The sequence below is a fragment of the Lutra lutra genome, chromosome 8 (genome assembly GCF_902655055.1).
Source record: "Lutra lutra chromosome 8, mLutLut1.2, whole genome shotgun sequence".
NCBI lineage: Eukaryota > Metazoa > Chordata > Mammalia > Carnivora > Mustelidae > Lutra > Lutra lutra.
Window position 1 is genome coordinate 127635387 of NC_062285.1, and position 21803 is coordinate 127657189.

Sequence of the window (21803 nt, forward strand, 5' to 3'; positions counted from 1 at the left end):
AGGCGCCCGAGAGTCCTGTTTTTAAAATCACATTAAAATCAGTGCAGGTCATGATCTCAGGGTCCTGGGATTGAGCCCTGCATTAGGCTCTCCGCTCAACAGGGAGCCTGCTTCCCCGCTACCCCCGCCCCACCCTGCCTGCCTCTTTGCCTACTTGTGATCTCTGTGTGTGTGTGTGTGTCAAATAAATAAATAAAATTTTTAAAGAAAAAAAATAAAAATATAAAGTATAAGAATTAACTATCTTGCTAAGAACGACTTCATCTTTATGGCTATTAACTGAAGTTCTCACCAGCTATAATATATACTCTGATCCTCCCCTTTAAAAAAAAAAAATCTATTAAAGCACTTTTAAAGAATGAAAGCCAGGCATTGGCAAAAAAAAAAAAAAAAAAAAGTCTGATTCTGAAGTTACAGAGGAAGAGTCTATTGTCATAGGGAGGCAAGTCTCAGGCTCTTCTTTGTTTCACACATTAAGTCCAATCTCCCACAACTGAGAAAACACTGTATAGGCCAGGGACAATTTCTTCTATTTCTTTTGTCTAGCAACTAGCACAGTGCTTGGAAGACTATTATGGATTTGATAAAATCGTGGATGTACAATTCTCAATTTTGTATATTGAGAACTTGTCATTATACCATTTAATGGAAATATTTTGTCTCTCCTACATGAAACACCAGATACAGCCAGAAGCAAAGATTTTCTACAACCAAATTTAACAATGAATTTTTCATGGAATTTGGTGCTGCTGGAATTTTAGTAGTGTTCTTAATAACCTATTTTTCTGCAAGAAACAATCAGTGCCTAAAATAGGGAATTAAAAATTTCATTTAGAAATGGCTCTGATTCATAGTTTACCAATTATATTAGCAAGCACGTTGTTGGGATTCAATAGGCATCCAGAACTAGGAAAGTCTTTTTTTCCATTAAAATATTTTATAGCAAAAAAGTGTTAATGTACTCTATATGGGCTTATCTTTTTGCCTCTTGTAAGGTATGTCATTCAAGCTTTATGCTTTTCCCTTTTCAAAGACAAAGGAAACACTGTTAGGATTTCAAAACACAAAGGGAAACTAGTAGAGACTGAATTAAATAGGGAAATGAGCCACAATATACTCTGCTCCTTCTTTGCTAGAGAAATTGCCAGTCTGCTTATTTGATTGATAGTTACTTTTGTACCTTCTCGGATTTATTATGCTGTCAAAATACTACATCCTTGAAAAAGACTATAGAGAATAAAGCAAAAAATGAATGAGAGGCAGAAAACCTTGAAGAAGACATTAGGATTCCCTTCGGTGGATCTTAGAAGGAAGGCCAAGTAGATTTATCACAACCTGGAATTCCGTATTATAATTTTGATTTCACAAATTAACAGGCTTTTCCCAGTTAACGAAGCATCTGAATCAGAAGATGTGAAGGCAGAGGAAATCATCGCTTAGAAGAGAAAGACCCTAATCATCTCTAAGTTTTTGGAAGAAAGTACATCCTGGTTCTGTAAAATCAAAGTTGTGGGTTCAATGGGCTAATGTGACATAGATGAAAAAAAATATGTCCCAAAGCCAGCAACTATACCCTTAGCCATGGCTAGCAGACTCATAAATGCTGGTTGATGGCACAAAAGCTATTGTGAGTAGCCCAGGATGGTTAGCTTGGTGTCAACTCACCCTTACTGCTGACCAAAAAAAGAACTCAAAATGCAATATGATCAATGGTGTTCCAAATATAAATGGCTTTCACACATTACTCTGGCCTTGACATATTCCAACTAATCCTGATTGCTCTTGGGCCCTGGGTAAGAACAGAAGCAAGCACACAATCCATCACAGCTACTGACTGTGGCTTGGTGTCCCTCCTGCACATAACAAAAACACATTTGTTAGGTTCCTTCTAATTGCAAGACACATCATAAATTCTTAAACGATGTAATTTGTGACATGTATGTGGATTTTAAAACTTAAAGATTAGTTTCAGAAAATGTGGTTAGTGTATGCCAAGGGCAAAATAAGATACAAGATACAAGATACTTGGGACCATTTCAAGTCCCAGACAATTTCAAATTCAAGTGGACGTCCTACATTTCACTTGATGTAAGAAATAGCTACAGGACCAAAATTAGAAAGATAACATGCTCTGAAAAAACTCTTGTGTTAGAGGCACCTGAGTGGCTCAGTGAGTTAAGCATGGGAGATTCTGGCTCGGGTCATGATCTCAGGATTGTAAGTTCAAGTCCTGCGTGGGACTCCGCACAGGGTGTGGAGCCTGCTTAAGACTCTCTCTCCCTCTCTCTAAAACAAACAAATGAACCAAAAAAAAACAAAAAACAAAAAAAACCCTCTTGTGTTAACATCTGAAATAAAACCTTAATTTTTAAAACCTCACTATGAAAAAGTTCAAACATACACAGAAGAGAACAGTACAAATTAACCCATACCATTCTCCTCTAACATCACTCCACTTCACCAGTGATCAATCATGACCAATACTGCTTTATCTCTATACCCCTATCTTTTATTTTCTCTAGATACCAAGTCATTTCATCTCTAAACATTTCAGAAAAACCTTGTAATTCTGGCTCAACAGTGACAGAACTGGTGGGGGGGGGGAGGTTGTGTTTTATTTCTCATTGCCTCTAATTTTCAATACCTATGTCACTGGAAGAGATTAAGCTGGTGTTTATTGAAAGCAAGGAGAAGAAAATTTAGATTTTTCAGTTTTTCTGGCATATCTAGGGCTTAAAAACATTTGTAAACTTTTCTCCTCCCTCCAGTGAAGGAGACATGGCTGGTAAGATATAGTTATTTGGGGGCGACCCTCTGGCCCCTGCCCCCCGCCGCCCTGCCTCCTACGCACTTGGCCAGCTCATCCTGTTCCTTCACAAGGATGCTAAGACCTCCAGTGAGCCTTTGACCAAGTCCCAGAAACACAACTGTGATCCCAAGCTCCAGCAAGAAATGGCCCTCAAGCCAAAAAGAAAAAAGAGATATAGTCATTCAGTTCAACAAACATTAACTGAGCACTAGGGATAGGACAAGGTAAAACGAGTAAAAATATTCAAGATCCCTTCTCTAGAATGGATGAGACACACATAAAGAGATAATGTCAATAAAATGTGGAAATGCTAGAATAATAAAATTCACAGGATACTATGGGAACAGAATAAGGGCACTCACACAAAATTAGGTATTCAAACAAACAAGGCTTCCAGGAAGAGATGATACCTGAGTAAATACAAAAATACCACAAATGATTGTTACTATGTCATTATAATAATTCCAATAAGAAGTTTCTTTCAAACAGATTTCCTTCATTTAGTTAGTTGGGGAATTGGGTGATGAGAGGTTGGGAGGGGAACTCATCAAAGAATATTAGGAAGAAAGCAAAACACCAAGAATTCAAAACAACCACTATATAATGTCTTCTGGGGAATACCATAGGGAAAAGGGCTTGGTCTCCAGTCCCAAGGAGATAGAAATCTAAGTGGGAAGAAATTAAACATGCATCCGAAAACCTTATTATAGAATAATCAATCAAAATATAGTTTAGGGATGGGAAGAATAGACTAAAATATTTGAGTAAGAGCTGGGACTTAAACCAACCTTTTGAATATAAATTTACCCCAGATTAGAAAGGGAAGCTAATCAAGTAAGTAATAATAAAATGAATCTGAAGTGGTCAAGGAGGCTTTGTCCTTAAAATGTATTCCTTCATTCTGTCCATCTCTGAATGAGTGAAGCAGGCAGGGGGAGGTCTTTTATTCAGACCTTAGTTTCCAAAGAGGTGTGTATACACGTGTGTTTACATATGTGTCACGGATGTTAGTGTCAGAACATGATGGTTTGATTTGAGCATTTGCAATGTGACTCAGATATTCCACTGGAATAATACACAATGTCAAGTGCATGCAAAGGTCTACTCTGGCAGATATCTAATTCTTGGGGAGAAAGTAAAAACTAAAACCCGTAAAAATGAAAGCTGTAAAAGATACATAAGAAAATTCAATCAACACTATGAGATTAAAAAAATATTCTCCGATTGTCATCAGAGATCAATGCCTCACCACTTCTAATTCTCCTTTCAGTAGCAATGACAGCATCAGCTAACACTTAAACAGCATCTATTATGTGGCAATCTCTATATAATTGACTCACTTAATCTTCAAAATGAGTTATGAGGTAGATTCTCTTATACAGGAGGTAATGGAGATACAGAGATTAATATTATCCTTTCCTCACCTCCAGTTTTTTTGACCTTTACTTGTCAGAATTTAAGTCAGAGGTAAAAAAAAAAAAAAGATCTGTAAGATTTCTCTGAGTACAGGCTGAAGTCTAGTATTTTTATAAGTTCAGAAAAATTACTCATACCCTTCAGTGACTCAAGTGAAATGATGTGTGACAGTGTGTTGGCACAGAGCCATAAACACAAATGTAAAATCAATCCATGAGGCTAAGAGATAGTGTTGCAAATAGAAACATGCTCTAAAAATGGCATGTTTATCAAAAGACCAAAGAACAATCTCTGGGTATTTCCCACGGGACTGAAGAATGCATCTTTTTCATAATACTTACACAGAGATAAATGACCATATCATATAGAGCAATAAAGGAAGCCAGTGGTAAAAAAGCATTTGACATAACTTTTGTCCCTCCTGAGCAGTAGAAAAATATTACTCCCTAAGTAGAGTTCGTTGCTTTTTCTTCCAAGCTCTGAAAGTACCTTATATGTAGCTATCCCCAGCATGTGTATATTACATTATAACATAATTATGTGTTCATGTAGTATCTTCCCTCCAGACTGTGAGTCCTGCAGCAGAGGGTCTCAATATTCATCCTGGGATTTAAAACCCATCTCTGCATCTAGCAGAATGAAGGCTTATTGGATGAATAATTGAGTGATTTGATAGGTGACTTTTAATAAACTCCCAGGCACTACAAAGTGTTACAGGAAAGTTTAACATATCAGTGAAGGGGAGCCTGGGTGGCTCAGTGGGTTCAAGCCTCTGCCTTCGGCTCAGGTCATGATCCCGGGGTCCTGGGATCGAGCCCCACATCGGGCTCTCTGCTCAGTGGGGAGCCTGCTTCTGCCTCTCCCTCTCTGCCTGCCTCTCTGCCTACTTGTGATCTCTGTCTGTCAAATAAATAAATAAAAACTCTTTAACATATGAATGAAGTTGTGTTTGCTATCTTAAGAGTATATTCCAGTCTCTTTTGCCTGGCATTTAAGACCCTTCTACGTGGACCTAATCTACCTTCTTAACCTTCTCTCATCTACTCCCTCCTCCCAGTTATATCCTGAGTATGAATTACTTTCTCTTTCTGACACAAGCTCTGTACTTTCCTACCTCTGTGCTTTAACTCCGTAATCTCCCTAGGAAAAAACACCTGAGCCTACTTATTTAACACTGTGTTAATATGTTTACTATAAAACAATCATAAAAATAGAAGAAGACAGACATTTTAAACAAATGAGGAAAAAATACTTAAATAGATTCTTAATTTTTTTCTTCCTGTACACAGTGGATTGCTTTGGACATACTTTACTCTGAGAAATCTCTGATTTACATGAAAAGAACAAATTTCATACAGTTTTTGTGAGAGTTAAGTGAGCCAACACGTTTAATGCACTTAGAACAGTGCTTGGCGTGAAGGCCAAATTTAAATGTTAACTCTTCAAAGAATTATTTGAATGCATCTCTTCCAAGGTTGGGATTTCTCAATGTAGGAGGCGCTAATCTTACAGAGTTTAGCAAGAGGCCAAGCCTACGAAGCCAAAATAAAGCAGAAACTTGGAAAGGTTGGGTTTATAGAATATGATGGAAAAGAAAAAAATATAATTGTTAACCCCAAGAAAAATACAGTACCAAAAAGGAAATATAATCACACTATACTATCTGGCTCTACAGTACATGATGTTTATATAGGACTAATCATACAAACACTGGCTCTTTAACCAAAAGTTGTGATATAACTAAACGGAAAAAATGGGGTATTAACACAGGCCCTCAAATCTTCAGTTTTTATTAGCAAAAGGCTAAAGTTTAGGCATGTTATTTTAAAACTTGGAGATACATATCAGAAGAAACAGCTAAAATATTCCAGCAATGATCTCTGAGGAATGTGATTAGGAAGGTAGAATACTTCAGCACTATTTAATTTTGAAATTTTGTGTAGGTATTATACCAATTAAACTTTGAAAATAAAGTCAATTTTCTGGGGCGCCTGGGTGGCTCAGTGGCTTAAAACCTCTGCCTTCGGCTCAGGTCATGATCCCAGGATCCTGGGATAGAGCTCTGCATCAGGTTCTCTGCTTGGTGGAGAGCCTGCTTCCCTCTGTCTCTCCGCCTGCCTCTCTGCCTACTTGTGATCTCTGTCAAATGGATAAATAAAATCTTAGAAAAAAAAAAAAAAGAAAAGAAAGCCAATTTTCTTAAATTCAAAAATTAATAGCCTCCCACCTAGAGATGGCAGGTTGAACACATATGTCCAACTCTACTCTCTCCAGAACTCTCAGTGACACACCAGAGAAGAGATGTAGAAAGGCACAAAAGAGAAAAAGAGAAAAAGATGAGAAATTTAATGCAGGAGTTTTAGGAATCATATAATAAGACTCCAGGGTGAAAGAGGGGAGAAAATGGAGAAAGAAAAAAATTCAAAGAAATCATTCAAAAACCTTTCCTAGAACTGAAGAACACGAATTTTTTAGACCGAAAGGGTCAAACAATGTCCAACAAAACAGACAAAGTATATCCAAACCAGGGCACATCAACGTGAAATTTGATAACAAGAGGAACAAAGGGATCTTGCAAGCTTCAAAAGAAGTTATGTACAGTGAGATCAGCAGTGAGAACAGCACCTGTTATTCTTCTCGATGGTTAACAGAAGTTAAAAGGCAAATGAAGCAAAGCCTTGAAAATTCAAAAAGAAACAATTTTATATCCAGTCAACCTATTCATGTAAAAAACACTTTATAACACGCAAAGGCTTTCATGCCTTCTAAGGAATCTATGAAAAAATGTGTTCATACGAAACAAGAGAACCAAGCCAAAAAAAAAAAAAAAAAAAGGGTCAGGGGGAGATGTGGAATTCAGGAAATCCGAAGGTTCTGTTTATCAGATGATATTAAAAGTGTCATGAGTTTCTTGGTTTTAGGAAGATGAAATCCACACAAGGCATACCGTTGCTTTTTGAAATGTTAAAATAGTTCATGTGCTCTTAGATTTACACAGTTTTGTTTTTACAGCAGACTAAGGATAAAAGAGATTACAAGAGGCTTTAACTCTTACCTGTAGTACAGCAGCAAATAAGTACACCACAATGAAGATCACAGTTAAAGAAGTGTGACCACTTTTCATCAAGTGAATAGTGTAGAGGAAAATTAAATGTCCGGGAATCACAAGAAGCAGGAGAACCTGAGCAGACTTATTATTCACTCCTGTAGTAGAAAATGTAAAAGTTAAAACAAGATCCTATTGGGTTACTAATAGGTCACAGTTATTAAAATTTAAGGATTAATTTCATGTTACTATACTAAATAGCATCACATAAAATTCTGTTGCTAACAATACATTTCAACCACTCACAGTTTACTTAATTCTTTGAAATTCTCATTATATGTTATATGCTAATTGAATGGCAGGAAGTTGATAAAAACTTGCTATGAAGAACACTGGTCAGACGTTAGTATCTATCATAGTAATAGAGGGAAGACAAAAGAAAATATATAAAGTTCTTAAAGCAAAGAAATGTTCTAATTTTACTTTTCCTTTAGAGTTCTTTCACTGATATTTCACTGGGCATTTCTTTTTTTTTTTTTTTTAAGATTTTATTTATTTATTTGACAGAGAGAGATCACAAGGAGGCGGAGAGGCAGGCAGAGAGAGAGAGAGAGGAGGAAGCAGGCTCCCTGCTGAGCAGAGAGCCCAATGTGGGACTCGATCCCAGGACCCTGAGATCATGACCTGAGGTGAAGGCAGAGGCTTGACCCACTGAGCCACCCAGGCGCCCTCAACGGGCATTTCTGATCCTCATTCAGAGTGATCCGCAGGGGTACATGCACCCCAATGTTTATAGCAGCAATGTCCATAATAACCGAACTATGGAAAGACCCCAGATGTCCACTGATGGATGGATGGATAAACAAGATGTTTACACACACACACACACACACACACACACACACACACACACACACACTGGAATATTATGCAGCCATCAAAAAGTGAAATCTTGTCGTTTACAATGACATGGATGGAGCTATAGGCTATTACGCTATGTGAAGTAAGTCAATGAGAAAGACCATTATCAAATGATTTCACTCATGTATGGAATTATGAAATAAAACAGAGGAGCATAGGGGAAGGGAGGGAAAAATAAAATAGGACAAAAATCAAAGAGAGAGACAAACCATAAAAGACTTTTAATCATAGGAAACAAACTGAGGGTTGCTGGAGGGGAGGGAGATGGGGGGAATGGGGTAACTGTGTGGTGGACATTAAGGAGGGGACTTGATGTAATGAGCACTGGGTGTTATATGCAACTGATGAAACACTAAATTCTACCCCTGAAACTAATAATACACTATGTTTTAACCAAATTGAACTTAAATTTTTTAAAAAGCCAAATATAACCTTTATTTTCATCAGAAAAGAAGTGAGAAGAATTGTGAGGTTTAATCCTGTGGTCACAATTCTTTGGTAGTCACTGGCTGGGTGACACTACTCCTTGTTAGGGAGGTTCCCCTCTCCTCCTGTTTGCTTGGGATCAAATGCCTACATCCAGAAAAGCCAAAAGGATTAATATAGGAAAGACAGTATATCTGTCTCTCTAAATCACCTAGCAAAGCTTTCCTATGTGTATAAGGTTCCTCCTTTTTTTTTTTTTAAGATTTTATTTATTTATTTGATAGAAAGAGACACAGAGAGAGAGAACACAAGCAGAGGAGTGGGCTCCCCGTGGAGCAGGGAGCCAGATACCGGGCTTGATCCCAGGACCCTGGCATCATGACCCGAGCTGAAGGCAGACATTTAATGACTGAGCTTGACCCGGGTGCCCCATGGTTTTTCCTTCTTGACCAGTGAACAAGGCATCCCAGAGAAAAGGATGAAAAAGAAAAAGTATACAAAGTTCCTCAGCAACTGCAGAATTGATACAAATGACTTTCTCTCACTGAGATTTAATGAACACAATCTATTCTATTTAAAAACTACTCAGGTCTCAGGAATAAAAAAAGTCCCATCAAACTGACCAAATATGTGTTCAGCAAACGTTGCCCGTCTCTATTCTCAGAGAATTATTCCTGATATAAAATATGTAAAAAACCAAAAGCACATACCTGGTCCAAAAAAAGTTCTAAATGGGTAGTAACAACCTTTGGGTTCATCAGGCAGTTCTCCTGGAATGCTATGTAAATGGAGGTAGGTAGAAATCCTGCTAGCCTGAATGGCCACCAAATTACCACCAATACCTGAAACATAAGGACAAACAAAGCAGTTATCATCGTATTTCAAACAATTTACATAAATGTGACCAAGCAAGGCTCTTCATGTTATAGCGTGGGCCAATAAAACAAACAAAAAAGAATCCTTCTGAAATGTTGACTTATTTAATGTTGAGCTAGGTATTCCAAAGACATAAAGTCATTGTTATGAATTATTTTTTAAAATCTGACTCACTGCCTGAAAGCAGACCAGACTAAATAATTTTTTTTAGTGACTATCACGGCCAAGATACAGGTAGCAAGGTGTTTAATGCTTATCATCTTAACAAGAAGAAAAATAAGCTTGATTTTTTTCAAATAGGGAAGTCTTGAAATTTCTCTTCCCAGGTTACTAGAGAAATTAGTACCAGGGACTGAAAAAAATACTCAAGAAAATCATCTTTCAAGCTCAATTATCCTCTCAAATACTTTACAGACCTGCCCTACAAGAAACATGAAAGGAATTTCTCTTGGTAAAAGGAACATAAAACCAGATGGAAATCTGGAACTACACAAAGGAAAGAAGGGTGCTAGAAATGTAAAATAAATTAGAAAATTAAAAGGATATCATTTTCTCATTTTTAATCTCTTTAAAAAATAACCGGCCATTTATTTTTTTTTTAAAGATTTTATTTATTTATTTGACAGAGAGAGATCACAAGCAGGCAGAGAGGCAGGTAGAGAGAGAGGAGGAAGCAGGTTCCCTGCTGAGCAGAGAGCCCATAACCCGCCATTTAAAGCAAAAATAATGACGATGTATATAGGGCTTACAACAAAGTAAAATGTATGACAAAAAGAGCACATAAGAAAGAGAAATGAAAATCCAAGTATACTGATGTAAGGTCCTTACCCTTTCTGTAAATGGGCTCAATTATTATTTGAAAGTACTCTGTGATAAAGATATTTATAAGCCCTAGATCAGTAGTTCCCAAAGAACAGTCAGGGGTCTGAAGGAAGGTTAGTTCTAGAAATCCTAACCCCTTGCTAGCAGAGGTCCCAGAAGGAGAGCTTCACAGTACATATTAGCATAATAAAGGCTTTAAGAAATCCTGTAGTAAAGAAATCTATTTGACCTAATGCTTCCCAAACTTAATTGGCCACAAAACTTCTCAAGGTATACTATTAATCTCACAGAACTAGTATTCTTATGAAATCTATTTCAGAAAATGCTACTACTTCTGTGAGACATTAATAAGTGTTAAAAGATATCCTCATCAAAATATCAACACTGATATGCCTTACTTGAAACAAAATGTGTATTTTTGTAACCCATAAAACAGATAAATTAGCACTTATTGTGGGGGCTGGGGGAAGCACAGGCTTTGGAATCAAGCAGGTCTGGGTTTAAATGCTGAGTTACCCCTTACTAGATGTGAGATGTTGGACATATTACTCTGTTATGGTGAGGATGAAATGATGTAACATGCACAAAAGACCTGCATGTTATCTGGCACATAGTAGGTACTCACTCAATAGTTAGCAAATGATGATGGTGATGATGGTGTGTTATTTAGGAGCCCTTTAAATCACACATCCTCTAGCACATTTAGTATGAAATTCGATTCTCAAAAGTTCTGTCTTTTTTGAGGACCATGGAAGGAATCTTCTCTATCAATGTTTCTAACCAGTGGAATTTAACATAAAGTGAGCTCATTGTGAGATCCCACTAAGAGATTCACTTACTGAGATACAAAAAAGATTTTACTACCATGAATACCATGGCTTCCAAGGACAGCACTCCAGGGAGGCTCAGGAATCGTTTCTTACATAAGGTGAAATAACAGGAACACTGATTCAAACCTTCCTAATGATGGGGTTGTTATAATTTAAAATTTTCTCTGAAATATTGGGCAATATAGCTCTAACAGTATTGGTGGTAGTATTTATGCTAGTGACTTCATTAACTAATCTTCACAGAAGAGGATTTGAACAGGTGGACGAAAAGCAGTAATCATTCCAGGCAATGAAAATTAGGTCTTTGTAGGGCCATGAAATAGGAATTTGGTTAGAAAGATAAAGGAAAAAGTTGTACACATCCAAAAGCATATAGGGGGCTTTGAAAGTGAAGCAGAAGAATTCAAACTTGATTTGACAGGCAGGAGAAAGCCACTGATAAGTTCATCTTTTTTTTTTTTTTAAGATTTTATTTATTTATTTGACAGAGAGAGATCACAAGTAGGCAGAGCAGCAAGCAGAGAGAGAGAGGAGGAAGCAGGCTCCCCACCGAGCAGAGAGCCCGATGCGGGGCTTGATCCCAGGACCCTGAGATCATGACCTGAGCCAAAGGCAGAGGTTTTAACCCACTGAGCCACCCAGGCGCCCCTGGTTCAGCATCTTAAGATTGAAGTAATAAAAACAATGTTTAAAAGACTAGCCTACTAGTGACAGTTAATTGGCACTGAGTAGGGAGTGGGTCAGGAAAGCTACGTTATGACTTCATTGATGGCTGAAGTAAGACATTAGCAGACTATAGTGCTGAGACATTCTTATACAAAAAGTGAACAAGTGAATTATGTTAATGGGCAAATCAATGAGATCTGATCATTGTCTATTCAAAGAGGGTGAAGGGCTGCGTTGATGGTTCTGTGATTTTAAGGGTGGATGATGGGGGGTAGGGGCACTAGGAAAATTGGAAAGGGGATCTAGAGGGGAAATTTCTTCATGGACATTTTACAGTTATGCAAAAATGTAAATGTTCAAGTGAAATTTTAGGTCTGAAGTTAGATTTGGGGGAACTTGCCTTCATATAACATTATTTTATTACACATAAATATATGAAAGCAATTTATATTAAATGTGTAGCATATCCTGTGACATGTTTTCCCTCAGGTAGAATTACTTTTTAAATTATACTGGCACAAACTGTACTAAAATCCAATATAATGACACCCAGCCCAAAAGTCAGTATGCCTAGATTAAAATTATCTTACTAAATGGAATTCATACCAAAAAGGCCTATGTACCTAAGTATTATAATTCCCATTTTATAGGTAAGAAAAAAATATAAGGCAGATCTTAAAGGGAGCCATAGAGGAGTGACAGATTTTAGTGAATCGAATTGACTTAAGCAATGCTTAAACCTAGCTAACTCTAATTGATCCACAAAAATCGACAGGAGCAGTAGCAAAACATGAGACAGCAGATAAACCCAAAGTCAATGATAATCCAGAACTGAAATATCGTATTTCGCCACACTAATCTTAAAAATCAAGTATGCTCGACTCTTAAACCAATATCAAGTAAGAGTAAGAAACAGTTCTTTTCAAAAATAGGTTGTGCATACTGAGAACAGGGAATGTAATTTCTACCATGAACACCAACCTGGGGATGGGGGAATAATGGAAGGGAGGGGGAGATACACCTCTTAAACTGTGAACCCTAAAATTCCTGTTCCTGAATAAGAGTATATATAATGATTTGATACCATTGTGAAACAGTATATCTAATTCTTACCATTAATAACTGGCGTGTAAACAACAATCCCAACCAAGTTTGGATCAGATACGGTTGTGTCCAGAATAAGGCCCCCAATGCTGGAAGATAGAAAATTGTATAATTTAGGGAAGAGAAATAAGTGTACTAAATTTAAAGTTGCTCTTTACACACAAACACCTCTACTTTAAAAACAATTTTTTTAAAATTATTTTTTAAAATTTTTTAAAATTTTAAATTAAAAAAAAATTTTTTTTTACATTTAAAAAGTAGAATAAAAAGGAAAAATAGTCCGAGTAAAAATCAGTGAAACAGTGAAACTTTGAAAATAAAACATAGAATAAGCTCTAGGCCTACATGTCAGGGCTCTCCTCCTGATCTCTAAGATATGTTCCTTAAAACAGGAAAAGAATATGCTTTAGATGCATTAAAATGTCTGGAAGGATATATAAGAAACTATTAACCATGTCTATCTCTGGGTGGAGGGACTAACAGAAGACTTGATGATTATTTTATGTCCTTCTGTATTTACTAATTTTTAAAAACCATGTGCATTTATTGCCGTTCCAATTTAAAAAATAGTTGTTACTTTTTTTAAAGTGAGCTCTACACCCAACATGGGGCTTGAACTTACGACTCTGACCCGGAGATCAAGAATCTCATCATCTACCAACTTGACCCAGGCAGGTGCCCCTAAAAAATGGTTTTTTAAAAGAGTATTTCTTCGTATTTGAAATTAACAAGGCATTAGAGGCATCATTTTTATTGTGTGAAAACTAGATAGGTGTAGCATCTTATCATTGGTAATGAGTTGTAGCCATAGAAATAATGAGTTGTGGCCATAGAAAGGGTTGATTTTGAGGACAGAGGTCTGGAAAAATAATCTATACAGGAGCAAGCCATGTACTCTGAAAGTCTCCATGGAGCTTGGAGATTTGTTAAGTTTCCATGACTGTTACCAATTGGTTAGCTTCAGTTTCTTGGTCTAAATCCTATAAAACATTGCCAGTCCCTATACTCTTTGGGATCCTGTTGCCTAAATCTTCTAGGAAAATGCAATCTACATTACAGAAAAATAAACCCCATGTTATCAGAGAATGGGGTTGATTGTCAAAATATCAGATCAAATGTTCTACCATTACCTGATAGTTAACATTAGGAACTTGTTATTTTAATTTTTTAGTAAAATAAATGAATTGTGGCTTGCTATACCTAAGTTAATAGGACTTCCCATTAAAACTTACATTGTAAAATCCCAAAGGAGTCATCCTTAAGAGTATTTTATTAAGGTCTCACTTTAAAAATATATGTATTTCATAGAACAAACTAGTTATTGCCAAAGAATAAATTTCTGTGCCAAAATGCACAGGTTCATGCTGTGACCATAACATGAACACTTGCTAAAATACATCTTAAAATGTTTTTATGACCTAGGTAACAAAATATTATAGGAAAAATTAGAAAAGACAAACAAAAAGAAGAAAATAAAAATCAACCTCAGTGCTATCATTCAGCATTATACTGTTATCATATTGGTATGATATTTAAAAATATTGGTAGATTTTTAAAAATAAAAGCTCACATTGTAAAAGTGGCTCTCTCTTCACTTGTATTAAATTTTATTTTTATCGAATAAACATGCACATTATTTAAAAAGTGAAAGTACCACAAAGCTTATTACATAGTTCCCAGCCCCCACTCCCAGAACCTGTTCTCTACTAGTAATTCTTTTCAACTTCTTTAGCTGTTTCTTCTGGTGTTTAATGCTCTATTTCTAAATAACATGTTTATACTGTGATTTCCTGATTTTAAATTTTAGAGATTTACCTAATGACCTACACTATGACAGATGGGGACTTAATCTCACTTGCCCTTCCCCTCCCCACTTGGGATCCTTCATAATTCCCTTCCTCCTATCCTGCCAACTTGGTTATAACAATTCTGGGTGAAAAATATTTAGGGTTTACTTTATCGTAACAAGGAAATCATTATTCACAACTGAACCATCAAGTGTATTATTAGATTTCCTCACTTTTATTTGTTGCTTTGGCCCATATTTTTCCCAATTTTGGGGGTACTTACTACCAATTTGCTTTCAACTTTCTAACAAAGTTAATGAAATGTTTCTGAATACAGTCAAACATCAGGTAACTCATCAATTCCACTTTTGTTTCCTAGAGAAAGTCCTCCGTAAGTCCTCTGTCCTGCCAACCCAGATGGTGGCCTCTAGGCACATTATACGGCTGTCACCCTGCACCTTCCTTCAGTCTCCCACACTGGGTCTTGGTCTGTACGCCATGACCAAGTCCCAACATTTCATGGGACCCTATTGTCTGAATCTTCCAGGAAAAAGCAATCTACATCACAGAAAAATGAACCATCTTCTCTCATAGAATGGGTTTCCTCATTCCTGTGTCACCTTTCTTGATTTATTTCCTTATTTTGATAGATCATTATCTTCTACCAGAGTTGATATGAAAGGGCATATGGGAAGTAAACTTTTTGAGATCCTGACTGTCTAAAAATTTCTTGATTCCACCCCTACATCTGGCTGATATTGCAACCACAACTTATGTTCAAAATAATCTCCCTTCAGAGTTTTGAAGAAGTAAGTTTAGGTGTTGCTATTGGACATCATTCAGGTTCCCAATGCTTCATGTATAACTCATCTTTTTTCTCTAGAATATTTTGGGATTTATAGTAGTGTCCTTTGATTAGGCTCTCTCTTGGCATTCACTGTGCTAGGTACTTAATGGGCCCAACAAGCTGGAAGCCCGTGGTCTTCAGTCCTGGGGAACTTTCTTGTATTATTTCTTTGATAATTTCTTCTCCTTATTGTTTGCCTTCAGGTGCCCGCCTCCGCTTTCTGTTCTATTTTCCAGAACAGTATCTCTGCTCTATCTTCTAACTTTTGAGTTTTTAAAAGATTTTATTTATTTAGGGGCACCTGGGAGGCTCAGTCAGGTAAGCATCTGCCTTCTGTTCAGGTCATGATCTCGGGGTGCTGGGATCGAGCCCCTCATTGGGCTCCCTGCTCAGCAGAGAGCCTGCTTCTCCTTCTCCCTCTGTCCTTGCCCCTGGGCTTATGCTCTCTCTCCTTCTCAAATAAAAATCTCTTAGAAGATTTTGTTTATTTATTTGAGAGAGAGAGCAGGAGGAGGAGTAGAGGGAGAGGGATAAGCAGACTCCCTGCTGCCACAGAGTCCAACACAGGTCTCTGTGCAGGTCATGATCAGGTCAGATCATGACCTGAGCCAAAATCAAGTCAGTTGCTTAACTGACCGAGCCACTCAGGTGCCCCTATGTAGTCTTAATTCCCAAGAGCTCTTCCTACTTCTTAAATCCTCCTTATTAGAGCATTCTGTTCTTGCACTATGGATGCCTACATTCTCTTACTGCTCTGAAGACACTGAGGAGTTTTTTGAGGTCTTTCAACTATCCCTGTACTTTCTTTAGGTACCATTTTTCTGCTTTCTGTCTCTCATGTTAGAAGCCTTAATCAAATGTCCAGTGATCCTTTCACTGTCGGCTTCTCCGTGAGGGGCACTGCAGAGCACACTTGGAGCTTTCTGTGTATGGAGGCAGAGCTCATCAGAGGGCAGGCTTCCTGAAGAAGCATCAGGTGCACAAGCAGCTCTTTCACTAAGGGACCCACAAGGGTCAATATCCACAAGTTTTTCTTTTGTGCTGATGAGTTTTCCCAGAAAAGAATTATTCTAATTTTTTGCCTGGGGGTAGAGGCCTGACTGCCAATATTCCATGAGCAAAGAATAAGAAGTGGCATAGGGTTTTCACTGTTCAGCCTCTAGATTTTCACTTAATCCTATTTTTCATACAGTGTGTAACTTGCACCCTCACATGTGCAGGTGTTTCCAAATCCACATACTCTCTGGTTCAGTCTCTCAGAGTGAATTCTTGTCTTCTGCCAAGTGGGGGTGGGGAAGAGGGTGGTCCCCCAGGTGGTCAAGCTGGAGAAGGGCTTTTAGGATCTAAATGCCTCTTGAATAAACTTTCCACCGATGATCTTCATTTCAGCTCTGAGAAGTACTTAGTGCCTCTATTTCCTCCACCTCTCCGGGTTTCTGAGGCTCAGCTCTCAGACCCACTTGCTTCTTATGGGTGTCCCCTCATCCTGCAGGAGGTGAGGTTTTGGCTTTTTCCATTCTGCTAGTTCAGTTAAAAATCATCTGATTCCTATTTTACTAATTCTGTAGAATCTCGCACCTGCTGTCCTCTCTGCTCCCCTTCTGTTTGTGGTTTTATAGCTTTTCTGTTCTATTTACTGTCATTTTAGTAGTTTCAGGAAGGAAGAACATAAATATGGGTCAAGACACCATGTTTAACAGGAAATTTGTACTCTTTTCTAGCTTGCTCTTTTCACCAAATGTGCAGTGAACATCTTTCCATGTCAATACAAACTTTGTTATTTTTAGTGGTTAATATTCCATTTGGTGACTACACTACCATTTACTAGATTGATAGCTGGTTGCTAGACCTCTAAGGTGATCTCTTTAGTTGTTGTTGTTAAAAATCCCACTGTGATGGGGATCCTTACAACTTTATTGTTTGCATATATCCTTAGTCATACCCTGTGTCCTGTTGGAGTGTCAGTAGTCAAATGGCATGTCCATTTCTAAGTATTTCTGATACTTATGTGAATACCTTATTATTAAAAATAAGTAAAGTCGGGTTAACACACACATACACATACATACACACACATACACACCATGAAACCTTACTCATCAATCTGGTAAGGATTTGATTAGAAAAAAGTTTGAAACTGGTCTACAGATTTCAATAATTCCTGGGATTAATTTCTCTATTACCTGTGATTAAAAAAAAAAAGACCTGGCTATATAAGATAATTGAACCAAGAAATAAAAACAGGCTGCTGATATTTTAATATATACACAGGTACAGGTATATAGAACACATTTACACACACATTTTAATACTAACCTACTTATAACCATAGCTGTTATGACAGGCTCCCAGCCCGAGTGGAGAACTGTCCTTGTGGCTGGATGTTTAGCAGCTATTATAATCCAGATAGGAGTTAGAGCCAAGAAAAAGACACCAACTAATGGAGAAATGTAGTAATAGTTGTCTAAAATTTAAAAAGAGACAATATTTCAATCTCTCTTCTAATCATGTAGCAAATATAGATATTAAAAGTACAAGTTTCCCAGGAGATAGGATGTTATCCAACATATTCACAGGCTATGTATTTTCTCTAAACTTCACACAAATTTAAAACTGTGGATAAGAAAAAAAAAAACTGTGGATAAGGTAAAAATATTAAATAATGTAACTGAAAATAAATACATGAATCCAACAAACATTTACTGAAATAGCTATCTGAGCTGGATAAGAACTGCCATAATAACAGGAAGGACGATAACAGTAAAAAACCATCATTTATTTGGCTTCTATTATTGACCAAGTACTGTGCTAAGTGACTTTTAGGCAACATCTCATGTGACCGTCCTCACAAGTATGAGGTATACTGCCGTTTCTATGTTATGAAGAAACTAAAGCTTCGGAGCTTAAGAACATGGCTAGGAAATAGGGAGAGTCAGGAAAAGATGGCATCTGATATCAAAGTTAGTAACTCTCTCTTTTTTAAAAAAATATTTTATTTATTTATTCGACAAAGAGAGAGAGCACATGCACACACACAAGCAGGGAGAAGCAGCAGGTAGAGAGGGAGACGGAGAAGGAGAATCCCCTCTGAGCAGGGAGTCCCATGTGGGACTCAATCCTGGGACCCGACCTGAGCGGTCCTGGGATCCTGGGATCATGACCTGAGTGGAAGGCAGCTACTTAACCAATTGAGCCACTCAGGCGCCCCAAAGTTAGTAACTCTTAACTCTAAAGTTAAATGGGATATTATTTTTACTTACAAGGATCTTACAGTACAAGCATTCCAAGGAATGCTGGCCAATCAATTGATAATAGATAGCCCCGATACTAAATAGTGTTCCAAGCTCCAAAATAAAATAGAAAAACTAGGGGTGCCTGAGTGGCTCAGTGGGTTAAAGCCTCTGCCTTTGGCTCAGGTCATGATCCCGGGGTCCTGGGATTGAGCCCCCTATCAGGCTCTCTGCTCAGCAGGAAGCCTGCTTCCTCCTCCTCTCTCTGTCTGTCTGTCTGTCTCTCTCTCTGCCTGCCTGTCTGCCTACTTGTCATCTCGGTCTGTCAAATAAATAAATAAAATCTTAAAATAATAAAATAGAAAAACCAAGTTTAATAAAAGTAAACACCTCTCTTCACTGCTGAACTTCTCAGAACCCTTAATATGCTAAGACAGAATACAGTACACTGTGTTAACCATAGTTTGGCCAGATCATCTAGTTTCACATCTTGGTGTTATAACCTACCTTGGACAAGAAATTTCACTCCTATAAACTTCAATTTCCTTATCTATAAAATGGCAATAGTAATAGTATCTATTTCATGGAGGTATTGTGACTCTTAAGAGAATGAGTACATCTAAGTAGAATAGTGCCCAAGCACCTAGCTAATATTCATCGAACACTTGCTGTCATCATAATTATCACTGCCATTATCATTAACATCTTGTCATCTGGAACACACTGAGATAGCAGATTGCCAGGACTTTGCTATAACCCCTTTGTGGTAAACTGTCTTACTTGATCACAATTACTCATTCTCTCTCCATCCTTGTTATGCTTCCCTACAGAGTGAATATATTTCTCTGCCTCATTGACTTTGGGCTTAGCTATTTGTCTTGCTTTGTAGACATGCTATATGTCACCTCTGAACAAAATTTTAAGTGCTTTCAGGAATGACTAGTTCTCCCAGTTCTCCTTGTTAAAATATTAGATAAGGGTATATAACATCCCAATTAGAAGGCAATTCTTACTGCCTAACAACTAAGATTAACAACGACCTCTTTATAGGATCAAACAGGAAACTAAAGGCAAAATCCACTAAACACAAGTGAAAAGAACTATTCTGCTAGGTCAGATCATCTTACGACTTCATTACCCTTTTCATTTTACTACGTCAAAAGAGGAGCACCCTACTCAGCTTTTAAGTTACTCTCAACATTAAATCTCTGGAAGGGCACCTGAAGTGGAAAGAGGCACCTACCACCCCAACCCCAGAAACACCGCTTGAACTTTCAGAGCAGGGTAAAATTTTCTCAGTACATAAGCTAAAAATAACAAGTGGGCAGTTCCTTAAAAAGTTAAACAGAGTTATTATATATTCCACTGCTAGGTAAATACCAAGAGAACTGAAAACATATGTTCACACAAAAACTTGTGTAAGTGTGTTCATAGCCTCATTTCTTCATAATAGTAAAAAAAATGGAAGCAACCCAAACGTCCATGAATTGGTAAATGGATAAACAAATGTGGTATATTCATACAATGGAATATTATTCAGGACTGACTCATGCTGCAAGGCAGGTGAAACTTGAAAACATACTAACTGAAAGGAGCTGGACATAAAAGGTTATATGTTGGATGATTCAATTTTTTGGAAATTGAATTTGGAAATGGAAAGGCAAACCCATAGAAGGTAGATTACTGGTTGCAGGGTCTGGGCAAAGGGTAGAATGGGGAGTGATAGCTACAGGTTTCTTTTGGGGTGATGAAAATGTTCTGGAATTATACAACAGATTGTACAATGTTACAGATGAAAATGAAGGGGAACTATAGTCTTCAAAAATGTCAGTCTTAAAGACAAAGAAAAAACATATACAAATATATATACATACATATATAGAGAGACAGAGAATAAAAGACAAAGCAAATGGGATAAAATGTTTAAATGTATCTAGGTCCGGGATATGCAGAACTTTAAAAAGTAGGGGAAAACATGATAGAAATAAAAATTTCTAAAATTGATTTACTGTAAACACGTTCTATCTCAATTTCCTGCCTAGTCTAATATGCTCATTCCTACCAAACTATGATTGCATGGGATACTCCTATCTTTTTCCTGGCTAAGACATAACCTAATTCTGATAGCTAAGGAAAAATTACAAATATAGGAAAAGGGAAGATTCTAAACATTTCTCTTTGTAGGCTATACTGGTGTTTTATAGATGTCATAAAATTAAAGAATTACCTTCAGAAAAGCACTAATGACACAATCAGCAAGAGAAAAATGGATGACTAAAAGCCAAATTTAGTATCAAATTTAATTTCAAATTTTATCAAAATTTATCAAAATTTAAGTAATGTCTTCCTTCAAAATGAAATACACTTCAATGATCCTAGTCAAAATAATATTTTGTATTAATTTCTGAGTATATCACAACAGGTATTATAGTAGGTCATTATTCAGCCATTATTCAACACATCCACATCCTAATCCTTAGAACCTGTGAATAATTACCTTATACGGCCAAAGAAACTTTGCAGATGTAAGTCAAGTATTTTGAAATGAGGAAGTTATTCTGGATCATTAGTGTGAGCCTGAAATGTAATTATAGGTGTCCTCCCAGGCGGAAGTCAGAGGGAGATCTGACTTCAGAAGAGTAGGCAGTGTGACCACAGAAGCAGAGAATGAGTAATGCAGCTACAAGCCAAGGAATGCTGGCAGCCAAGGAATGCGCTTCCCCCTAAAATCCTCCAGAAGAGACCAGCCCTGCTGACACCTTGATTTTAGCCCTGTATAAGACATTTTAGACTTTGGCTTCCAGAACTGTAAGAAGATTCATTTCTGTTGTCGTTTTCTTTCATAAGATTTTATTTATTTATTTGACAGAGAGAGAGAGAGAGTCAGTCAGTGGGGAGCAGCAGAAGGAGAAGCAGTCTCCCCAACGGGGAGCCCAATTCGGGACTCAATCCCAGGACCCTGGGATCACAACGTGAGCTGAAGGCAGATGCTTAACCCACTACGCCACCCAGGCGCCCCTCAT

At 37.4% G+C, this 21803-nt stretch overlaps 1 protein-coding gene across 11 annotated transcripts in view; it reads right to left on the bottom strand.

The window, feature by feature from the left end:
- The window catches only part of SLC41A2 (solute carrier family 41 member 2), a 127421-nt gene that overhangs the window by 37236 nt on the left and 68382 nt on the right, over window positions 1-21803 (bottom strand). For all 11 annotated transcript variants that reach the window (XM_047742206.1, XM_047742201.1, XM_047742205.1 and 8 more), the window contains 4 exons: window positions 17867-18014; window positions 12926-13005; window positions 9329-9460; window positions 7281-7429 (listed from right to left, as the gene is read on the bottom strand). In XM_047742206.1, coding sequence (XP_047598162.1) covers window positions 7281-7429; window positions 9329-9460; window positions 12926-13005; window positions 17867-18014 — 509 coding nt within the window. The remainder of the gene's footprint in view (window positions 1-7280; window positions 7430-9328; window positions 9461-12925; window positions 13006-17866; window positions 18015-21803) is intronic.